This window comes from Delphinus delphis, chromosome 21, assembly GCF_949987515.2.
Source record: "Delphinus delphis chromosome 21, mDelDel1.2, whole genome shotgun sequence".
In the NCBI taxonomy this organism is placed as follows: Eukaryota; Metazoa; Chordata; class Mammalia; order Artiodactyla; family Delphinidae; genus Delphinus; species Delphinus delphis.
This window is the reverse complement of record NC_082703.1, coordinates 5,757,089-5,768,717: the sequence shown is the minus strand read 5'-3', so window position 1 is coordinate 5,768,717 and position 11,629 is coordinate 5,757,089. Positions and strand designations below refer to the sequence as shown.

Sequence of the window (11,629 nt, the reverse complement as noted above, 5' to 3'; positions counted from 1 at the left end):
TTGCCCTTAAAAAGAACTCATATCCTAGTGGAAAGACAAGTAGGTGAAGAGATCATTACAAAATAAGATTGGTAAGTGCTATGTTAGAGGAATTAACACGTGCTATGGGAGCAGTGGGAAGGAAGGTGATAACGTGTGTACGATGAATGCACTTATCAACAATTATGAGTATGTACTAGGTATGTGCTAGGTATGTTGGGGGAACTGTGAAAATGAAACAATGAAATAAATTCCCTGTTTTCACGGAGTTTACATTCTAGTGAAGGAAACAGGCAATAACAAAAAAGTTGTAAGACCAGGATGCAGGACAGTGTTATGGAAGGGAGTATGAGTTGTGTCTGGAAGGATAAATGGGTATTAGGAGAAGAGATTGTTCTTCTTCCCACAAAAAAACGAAACGCCGAGGTGAAGGAGAGATGGCTGGAGGGGAGGGAAGTGGGAGGCGCGAGTGGATGAGAAACAGCATGAAGTATTCTGAAAAAGGAGTATGAGTAGGTGGATCACAGGTGTATGAATAGGTGGATCACAGGTGTAATGGGAGGGACAAGGTGCGTTCCCCCCCTCCCCCAAGACAGAGCTCGGAAGAGAATTCATTCATTGGTTGTCAGAACCGGAAGGGACATTTAAGAGGTAAAGAATGATCACACTCCCTTATTTTACAAATGAACAAAGCAAGACTCGGGTAGGGAGCAGTAACTTGTCCCAAGTCACCCGGCTAGTCGGGGACACGACCAGGATTCCCCCAGTTTTCTGCACAACTCCGCGGAGGCCTCTGTGCGGGACTAGCGGCCGGGGGAGGCCGCGCCGCGGGAAGGCAGCCCGGGTCAGGGATGCCTACACACACCGCCCCCTCCCGGGGCTTCTCCGCACGGCCGCCCGGCGGGCCTCCTCCCAGCCGCGCCCCTTCCAGCCTCGCGCCGGGGCGCGCCGGGCGGACAGGGAGGGCGACGGCCGCCGGGCCCCCAGCCCACTCCACCTGTCGCCCTCCGCCGCCCAGGGTCTCCCTGGCGCAGTGACCCGCGCGCTCAGCCTCTCCCGCGGGGTCCCCAGGAGGGGGTCACGAGCCGCCGCGCCGGCCGAGCCCTGCGATTGGCGGAGAAGTAGTAGCGTCTCCAGCAACGCCCTTTAGCCGGCTCTCCCGGCGTCCGGGACCCTGAGGCCGGGCTCCCCGGCACCTCCGCCCACCCGCGGCCCCACCCTTCCTCCTCCGCCCGCCGCCTCCTCCTGCCGGGGTCCCGGTCGGGCCGGCGCGCGGCAGAGCACGAGCGGGCGCAGCCGGGGCGCCGCGCTCCGAGCTATGGGAGGCGCCCACTCTCAGAGCCCGAGGGGCCGGGAGCCGGCCGCGGAGAGGCCCCCGAGACCCCGAGAGATCGCGTGAGTCCCAGAGCCCCCCGCCTCCCGCCCCCAGATCCCCGGGCCGCCGTTCGGGGCTTTGCATGCCGGCCGGGGATGGGAGCGCACGGCTCCCGTCCCACCAGGGCTGGGAAGGTGGGGCTCCCGCTGGCGCCCGCGGGGCGCAAGGGCACAGGGGTGGGCCTGGTGGGACATCCCGCCCCGAGCCTCGCCCTGCAGTGCCCCGGGGGCGCTGGGCCAGGACCCACAGCGACAGAATCGCGCCCAGGCGGGGCTGCTGTCCCGCGCCCCTTCGCGCTGCGCGGGTGGGACATGGGGACCCCGAGGTTTTCCAGACTCGTCCAAGCAGGAAGACGCACGTGTCCCTAAAGGGCTCAGAAACACTCCAGAGACAGATCTAGTTGCAGGGAGGAGTAGATATTAGAAGGGTTCTCGAGTCTCCAAGATAACGCGGCTCGTGTTGGCCTTCAGGGTCCAGGAATTTGATGCAGTGCTCGCTGTTCGCAAAAACTCCCTCTCTTGTTTGCTCCGAGGGCTTCACGATGATCTCAGAGAAAGGGCTGTATTGTAGCAGTAGCAATTAGGCTTTTGTTCTGGGACAGCAACAATTGGGGACACCAAGTACTGAAATGCTCCGAAGGGACATTTTTAGAGAACGTGATTTCGAGCAAGTTGCACGGTTTGGAAGATGGCCTTGCTTCTTACCACAGAGAGGATGCGTCGATAACTATTTATTTGAGAACCCAAACGATCTTTAAGCGTATAATTAAACATGTTTAAAGGGTGTGCGTGTCTTGGAAGTGAGGTAATGTCAAGGAATCCACACTCTATTTGAATTCAGCCAATGCCAAAGCTATTTAGTTTGAGAAAGGTACATTTAGCCATCCCATATAGGCAGCCTGGGCCATGGGAGGGCTTTTTTTGGATTATCTTTTCAAGGCAAAGTATCTTCTGGAATACCCGGATGCTAGACGTGTTAGTTGTTCCTTCTTATGTTTACATATGATCAGTAATCTAAACTTAGTTCAGGCATCTTATTAATCCTAAGAATAGCTGAGAATTATTGAGCACGTAAAATGTGCCAAACGCTGTTGTAAGCACTCTGTGTGTTATTTAATCCCCAAGAACACTGAGTTAGTTTCTATTATTGCCCTCATTTTATTGGTGAGGAAACTGAAGTAAAAGAGATGTGACTCGCCCAAGGTCACAGAGCTAAAACGTGGTGGACCCTGCTTTGTCTGACTCCAGAAATCCTGGTGCAGCCACTTCCCACAGGAGAGTTGGGACTGACTTAGGAAACAAACTGTTATCTCAGCTGGCAGAACACACCCCCACTTTCCCCTTTAATTCCTCCCGAATAAGGGAGGAATCTGAATTAGCAATGCTTATGCCTAATGAGCAAAAACTGCCAAAGTTGATTTAACTTATTAAAAAGTTAAGAGGCAGTGTAACACTGAGATGAAGTTTCAAGTTTTGGAGGCAGATTGCCCTGGGTTGAATTCTAGGCTCTGCTCCTTAACAGCTGGAGCTCTTTTATCTCTTCCTTAACCTCTCTGGGTCTGTTTCCTTGTATGTAAAATGGGAATGAAGACAGTGTCCACTTCACAGGCTGTTGTAAGGATGACATAAGATCATGTATATATGAATAACAAGTTATAGTTTTATCTCTGAGCAGTAAGTTGTTTTAGCCAGGGATGACAGCTGACTATTTAATCTTTGTGCGCACGTGGCTGGTGTAGCTCAAAAGTAAACACTTAAATCATTCTCTGAAAGGATGCTGAAGCAATGAACTCAGGGCTTTCTGTGTAGGATTCAGTTGTCAGGGTGAGGAACCGATTCTTAATTGTCAAATTATCCCGTGCTTTGGCACTAGGTAGAGGATCTCTCTCTCTCTCCAATGAGGTTCTGCATGTGCCTTATATATTTAGCTAAACTTGCCTAAAGATAAACATAAAAGCCATCCTTGGTCTAAACCTGGGAATACCGCCCAGGGATGCCCTATCCTACTGGAGTGAGTACATTTAGAAGGACGTAAACGCACGTAGGCAGTGTTGGGAGTTTTGGCCGCATCAGAGTGTGCAGGCTTAATGAGTCAGCCCTACAAGCCACTTGGTGCAGACCAGCTGAAAGACGAGAAATATGAGCTTCGATGCCTGTGATGTATATACGTGAAGAGCAGAAAGCCTGCTTTTAATCCAAATCCTGGCTCATTCGGATGTACAGCCACAAGGGTCTCCACGGTCATTGTTAATGTCACCCGGCTGCAGATTTCCTGCCGGACACATGGCTGCCATGGATAACCCTGACCTCAAGGAAGTTCCCCTAACTCAGGCCACTGCATTTTCAAAATCTATTGTTCCTTTTTTAAAAAATAAAAATAAATACATGAAAACCTCACAAACATTGCATGAATACTGGCATTTGTCTTTTGAGGGAGAAAATAATGTTTCAGAGTGTTCACAATTTATATTTCAGAATAACTTAATCAAGCATGAAAATTAACCAGACAAATCTGTCTTAACAGAACTCTACTGCGAAATATAAACAGGTATGGATGTGCATGAAGAGAAAGGTCTGATTTTAAGATAAAACACATTATTATTGAAAATTGTAGCAGTCTACCTTCCCCAAACCAGAGGAAACAAATGAGCCAGCCTTCATTTATACAAAGAGGCTGCTCACGTGGTGATTAAGAGCAGAAGCTGTGGAGTCAGGCTGACCTGGGCTGGAATTCCAGCAAGATCTCTCACTAGCTTAGGTCAGGAAGCTTTGGAAAATAATCACTTAGCTCTTCAGTTGGGCAGATATCTGCATCTTTAAAATGGCAATAATTATCGTATCTACCTTATGAAATGGTGTGTATTATTAGTGCAGGGCCTGGTACCTAAGATGTGCTTAATACCTGAGTTACCGGAATTCCCCTACATACAAACGAGTTCCATTCTGAGAGTGCGTTTGTAAATCCAATTTGTTCGTAAGTCCAACAAAGTTAGCCTAGGTACCCAACTAACACAATTGGCTATGTAGTACTGTACTGGAACAGGTTTATAATAGTTTTCACACAAATAATACATAAAAAGCAAACAAAAAATAAAGACAACATTTTTAATCTTACAGTATGGTACCTTGAAAATTACAGTAGTACAGTACAACAGCTGGCATATAGGGGCACGTTCACATCTTTGAAAGTTCGCAACTTGAAGGTTCGTATGTAGGGGACTTACTGTATTATTAGTACATTCACATGTGTACGTACCTATATATCAGGTGCTACGCTAGATTCTGTGGGATGTATATTTTTGAGTAAGGCTGGATCTCTTCTGAAGGGAGGGTTGACTTGTGTGCTGATTCAGCAAGGCCTCTTGGAGAAGCAAGACAATGGCTTTTTAGAGTTAACTTTTTCCGCAATTAATTTCCCTTTTCCAGAAAGAAGCACTATCCCGAGAATGGACCTGTGTTTGGGGATATGGTAGTTTGGTGAAATGTTTGTAAACGATGACTCCTTAGTTGATCATTTTCGGCAATGGGGTCAAAGTGGGTTTCCTAAGAGCAGTAAATAATTTGCAGAGAGGTTTGAAGAATGACATAAAGGAGAACCTATTTTTCAGTAGGGACTATGGCATGTAACTAATTCATCTAGAGCTTGTTGAGTTTGTCCACCTGGGATGAACGATAATGCACTTGTTGTCAATTCTTTCAGTTAAATTTCTAGGCCAGTCTTTGTTTGCATTTGGAATGTATCCTAATGGAATAGGTCGGTGGTGAAGTCCGGAGGAGTTTCTGAGGTCTCGAGTGTTTTTGCCATGAGGTTTTCTGATCATATGAATTACATGTAGGTTCTACCATGTTCTGGAGAACTGCAGGGTCAGCTGGGAACAGTTGAGCCTCTTGATGGACAGACATCCTGACATGAAGAGGGAGGTGCTGGCTTTGAAGTTTTAGACACAGGAAAACAGGACTCAAAACAAGTAAACTTAGGAAGCAGCGTTCTTGAAACCCACTGCTTTCAAATTCATATTGTTCACCACCTCCTCACCACACAATTTTTATTGTCATTAAAAACATTTAGGTCCCCAATTGCTGTAAAAAATTTTCAAACATCCATCTAAAATGTTTTGGTGTACAGTTAAGAGAAAGACTTACAGAAAGTTTGTGGAAAAGACCCAGAAAAACCAGCTAAATGAAGAAATGTTAAAAGAAGTATAGTATTTAGCTTGAAGGAGGGACTGGAGAGATGGTGGAAATATATAATTTTTAGGGGATGTTGGTGGCCTGTATCTCTGATGAAGCCAACCCAACAGGAAATGGTTTGAACTGCAGGACAAGGGAATTATTTGTGTGTGTATGTTGAGTTTAGATAGCACAACTTCTAGACTGTGAGGGTAGTTGATATACCAAAAAGAGTTAATAAGGGAAGAAAAATCCCTTTCTGCAAATTATTAAAAGGTAAGAGAGATAATCTAACAAGGATTGAGACTCCAAGGGGGTTTGGGTCTAGTTTTGCTCCACAATTTCTGCTCTCTTTTAGCTTCAGTGGCGCCCCACCCCTACCTCTACCCTACGGCTTCTCCTGGCTGGTACAAGTTTCCGTGTTAAAAATCAAGAAGAGAAAGGGTGGGGGGCACAGCAGCTGGTGTCCTGAGCTAGCGAAGTGGGTTATTTAATATCTGAGTTGGCTGGTAGCCAGAGTGGGCTGCAGGGTGTGTGAATTTGTTAACCCAAGGTCAGGAGATGAACTGGTAGCACCCTGAATGGCCATGGAACGTGGAGGTCCATCTTCTGAAGAAGCTCACTCTGGCTCCTATGGGGTGCTTTTGTTTTTGCAATTTTTTTTTATTGTCGTAAAATATACGTAAGATAAAATTCACCATTTAAATCATTTTTAAGTGTCCAGTTAAGTCCATTTACAATGTGGTATAACCGTCACAACTATCCATTTACACTTTTTCATCATCCCAAAGAGAAACTCTGCATCCATTAAAAAATCACTCCCCATACTTCCCTCCACCAGCCCCTGCTACCTCTATTCTACTTTCTGTCTCTATCTGCCTATTCCCCACATACGTGGAATCATATAATATTTGTCCTTTTGTGTCTGGCTTACTTAACTTAGAATCATGTCCTTAGGGTTCATTCATGTTGTAGCATGTGTCAGAGTTTCATTCCTTTTTATTGCTGAATAATATTCCCTTGTATGTATAGACCACATTCTGTTTATCCATTCCTCTGTTGATAGACACTTGGGTTGCCTCCACCTTTTGGCAACTGTGTATGATGCTGGTATGAACATTGGTGTACAAGTATCCGATTGAGTCCCTGCTTTTAATTCTTTGGGGGTATTTGCCTAGGAATAGAATTGCTGGGTCATGTGGTAACTCTATGGTTAACTTTTTGAGGAACCAGCAAACTGTGTTCCACAGGACTTTATTCCATTGACCTATAGCTCTATCTTTATGCCAGTACCACACTGTTTTGATTACTGTAGCTTTGTAATAGGTTTTATTTTTTAAAATAAATTTATTTATTTGTTTTTATTTTTGGCTGTGTTGGGTCTTCGTTGCTGTGTGCGGGCTTTCTCTAGTTGCAGCGAGCGGGGGCTACTCTTCGTTGCAGTGCATGGGCTTCTCATTGTGGTGGCTTCTCTTGTTGCGGAGCATGGGCTCCAGGCATGTGGGCTTCAGTAGTTGTGGCATGCAGGCTCAGTAGTTGTGGCACATGGGCTTAGTTGCTCCGCGGCATGTGGGATCTTCCCGGACCAGGGCTCGAACCTGTGTCCTTTGCATTGGCAGGCGGATTCTTAATCACTGCGCTACCAGGGAAGCCCCTATAGTAGATTTTAAAATTAGGAAGTTTTAGTCCTTCAGCTTTGTTCTTTTTCAAAATTATTTTAGCTCTTTGGGGTTTCTTGAGGTTTGTTTTTGGTTTTGTGTTTTAATCTCTCTCTCTCTCTCTCTCTCTCTCTCTCTCTTTTTCTCTCTGTCTCTGTCTCTCTGGATTTTTCTTCTTGGCTGGTGGCAGTCAGCAGCCTTCATGAGAGAATGCTGGACCACCTTCAGCTTGTGTGTGCTGCCCCAGAAATTCTCTTTCCCTGCCCTCCCCTCTACCCCCTCTCCAGCCAGACTTTTCACCCCAAGACATGAACCTGCTTGTGAGTCAGACACTCGGGGCACTGAGTATCCAAAGAGGACCCAGATGTGGGGAGGAGCCTGGGAGGGATGGGCAGGAGACTGGAGTCACTGTGCAGGTCAGAGGTACCAAGAGTTGAGCATCAGGGAACCCCCTGTTCCCAGGGGAGAAGCTGACCCTGGAAGGAGTCTTGAAGGATGAGTGAGTGGCCAGGGAAGGGGGGTCAGGGGAGGGCAGGCCAGGTGAGGAAAGCATGGCAGATCGTGGCCCGATGTGTCAGGATCCATCCTGTCTGGGCAGTGGGGAGGGTTTGGGGTAGGGTGGGTGTGGAATGGACGGGGGATTGGGAAACAGTGAGTCTGGAGAGGTGAAGAAGAGCTGCGTGCTGGGGGCTTTGTGGCTGGCTGGGAGTTTGGACTTAATTCCAGGAGCCATAGATGAGGGTTTGCCAAGCCCTGGACTGAACTGGGGAGAAATATTCTCACCGAGAGACTCAACCACATGTGGGGGTACCTGTGATTCTCCTCAGCACCTCATCACCCACCCAGGCATCACATCCAGGGCGCTAGATTTTCCTTTTTCAACCTCTTACTTCATCTTCATTTTTGTATATTAGCAATTCAGTAACACATATAAACGTTTTCTTCTTTTCATTTTTCTTGTTTTCCAAATTTTCTACAACAAACACATTTTCCTCTGATAGTCATAATGTACTTTAAAAAAAAAAAAAGCCTGAAAATTTAGAAAACCCAGAAAACTGAAGAAAATAAACCACTCATAATCTCATCACCCAGAGATGACTGTTAATATGTTGGTACATTTTATTAGTCTCTTTTTTTCCCAGTAAATATAATTTTCAACAGTAGGGTTATACTATATGTGTTTTGCATTCTGATTTTTTCACTTAACATTATAAACATTTCTCTGTATCATTATACTGAATTTTAAAATGTCATTTTATTGCTTGCTGAATGGTACACTATGTGCATATATTATAATTAATTTAATTTTCCCCAAATGGTTGACATTTAGGTTGGTTGCCGTTTTTGATCATGTAAGTAATACAGTTAATAAATATTCTTATAATTCTTTGTGCATCTCTGATTAATAATTAGGACACATTCCGTTAAGTTTAATTATAGGGTCAAAAACGCAAGTATTCGAAAAGTTATATTTTGTTATATATTACTATATATTGTCAGATTATTCCCTCCAAAGTCATCCCAAATTATACTCCCCCCCTTAGCAGTATAGCGTACTTTCCATATGCTCATAGCATCCTTCCCAAGCTAGGCACTATCATTTTCAATCTTTGCCAGTTTGGTAAGAGAAAAATGTGTAATCTTGGTTTGATTTCTTAAATTCTTCGTCAGTGAGAGTGAACTTTTTCCCCTATGTTTAGTAGCCATTTGTAATTTCTCATGTATTTCTCTTTGCCAGTTTTGTACTAAGGTACTAATTTTTCTATACTTATTTGTGAGAATTCTTTATATGATGAAGCCAGCTACTTATTGAGCACTTACTACATGCTAGGCACATGTTAGTCTCTCACATGCATTAACTCATATAATTCTCAAAATAACTCTATAAGCTAGGTGCAGTTTTACATTTCCACTTTACACATGATGAAACAGATATAGAGAGGTTAATTAACTTGTCCCAGGTATCACAGCTGGAGTGACAAAATTGAAATTTAAGTGGCCTCAATCCAGAGACCTACATGCCTAGCCATTTGTCTTATACAAATCTGCTAACCCTTGTCCTCCATTTTTGTTTTGTTTTGTTTTGAAGGGGAGGTATTTTAAAAAATTAACCTCTTAATTTAGAACAGTTTCAGATTTACAGAAAATTTCAGCAGATGTACAGAGAGTCCTCATAGATTCCACAAGCAGTTTCTCTTATTATTAGCATCTTATATTAATATGGTACTTCTGCTACAGTTAATGAAACCATCATTGATATATTATTATTAACTAAGGTCCATACTTTTTATATTTTATTTTTATTTTTTATTTTTTTTAACATCTTTATTATTATTTTTAACATCTTTAACATCTTTATTGGAGTATAATTGTGTAGTTTCTGCTTTATAGCAAAGTGAATCAGTTATACATATACATATGTTCCGGTACTTTGTTTAGATTTCCTTAGTTTTTACCTGATATCCTTTTTTCTGTTCCAGAATATATTACATTTAGTAGTCATGTTACTTTTTAATATAAATCAACCTATCACGTTTTCCTTTGGGGTTTCTTCCTCGGCCTTTCCTTGTCCCCAAATGAGATAACTCTTTTCTTCTATTTGTTTCATGATGTCCTTTTCTTTATAAGAAACCATTTACTCGATCTGAAATTTCTAGAATCACTAGTGTAAGATAAGACGCTAACAATTTTTTATAAGGCTCTAGCCTTTTTTTTTCGAAATAGCTAACCAGTTACTCCAGTACTGGTATTATTAAATAATCCTTTTTCTTCCCACCAATTTGTAATACCTTTTTTTTTTTGGCCGTGACATGTGGCTTTTGGGATCTTAGTTCCCTGACCAGGGGTTGAACCCGGGCCCACGGCACTGAAAGCACCGAGTCCTAACTACTGAACCTCCAGAGAATTCCCTGTAATACCATTTTTTAAAATTCAGTGCTATAACCTGTCTTTCCTTCTGTTTAACCCTCGATGGTTTTTCTCTTTCTGTTCTCATTCAGCAAATACGAATTGACTGTTTTCTTATGTTCAGGCACTGTGAATATCCTTTATTATTTATTTATATATATATATATATATATATTTTTTTTTTTTTTGCGGTACGCGGGCTTTTCACTGCTGTGGCCTCTCCCGTTGCGGAGCACAGGCTCCGGACGCGCAGGCTCAGCGGCCATGGCTCATGGGCCCAGCCGCTCCATGGCATGTGGGATCTTCCCGGACCGGGGCACGAACCCGTGTCCCCTGCATCGGCAGGTGGACTCTCAACCACTGCGTCACCAGGGAACCCCATCCTTTATTATTTATGTGGGAATTTACAGGGACAGAGGAAAGCATTTCTAAATGTATAAAATCTGAATATTCATTGATAGTGTTGGGGGCAGGACATTCGCCAGAGAGTTGGATGAGGGGGGGTGACCTGTAAAAGGAGCTTGGGAAAAAAAAGGACATTCATAATTGAGCTTTCCTCATAGGTTTTACACCACCCTAGGCCACTTTGCCATCCATGTGAAGGTTTCATTTTAAACAATGTAGCTTCCTGTGCAGAAACAGCTGTGCCTTCAGATGTCCTCAGGTCATCTGCATGCTTTGGCAGACTCACATTTTTCATGTACAGTCTAGACTTTATTTTTCGCAGTAACATGATATAAAGTCCTACAGATTTATATAAGGAATGAAGGATTTATATAAGGATAAACCACCTCTGCTTCTGATCTTCCACCTCTTGTGCCTGTGGAGACGTGGGAACCTTGGAAAGTGCAAGAATCCCTCACTTTGACATTCCTTCATTCTCAGGATTCTTACTGTGCAGGACACTTTGGATATCGTTTTTTGTGGGGGTTTTTTGCCTGTACCTAGTACAAGTTCGCCTTAGCCAATCTTATGGTATGTCTGCTGTGAACGTTATGAATAACAGTTGTAGGCAAAAGAAATTATATTTGGCTTACTTACATTTAGGGGTATTCTGTAGCAACTTTAGAGTCATATCTATATTTTGGAGGCAGGATAGTTCTGTTTTTAATATAACCCATACATCTGTCTCACACTGCATGTCCCCATAAAAGCCTGACAGCATAAGATATCATTGGTCAGGATGAGAGCTCCCAGGAATCTGGCAAAGACCCTTCACTTTAGAGCAATAGCTCTGAAAACTTTATTGGGTCAGAGATCCTGTGATAACATAAAACTTTTATAGACTTTTTCCAAATGAAAATACACATATACACAGTACAGAAAAGTTACAAGAGTCAGAGATCCTGAGACATAGGCATTAGCTCGTTTAATCCTTTCATGGCCCCTATAAAGTAGATGTTAATAGCTCCATTTTACAGATGAGTAAACTGAGGCCTGGAAAAGTTGAGAAACTAAGGCTGCAGAGCTAGTAAATGGTCGAGCAGGGATTCAAGTGAACCTGGCTGAGGGAAAACAATTACTGGTCATTTCCAGAGTGG

At 43.9% G+C, this 11,629-nt stretch overlaps 1 protein-coding gene across 2 annotated transcripts in view; it reads left to right on the top strand.

Annotated features, from left to right (window-relative positions):
- The first annotated feature begins 444 nt into the window (after nt 1-444).
- Nucleotides 445-11,629, top strand: part of TACC1 (transforming acidic coiled-coil containing protein 1) — a 95,190-nt gene continuing 84,005 nt past the window's right edge. For both annotated transcript variants that reach the window (XM_060001454.1, XM_060001452.1), the window contains exon 1: nt 445-1,374. In XM_060001454.1, coding sequence (XP_059857437.1) covers nt 1,298-1,374 — 77 coding nt within the window. In that variant the 5' untranslated portion in view covers nt 445-1,297. The remainder of the gene's footprint in view (nt 1,375-11,629) is intronic.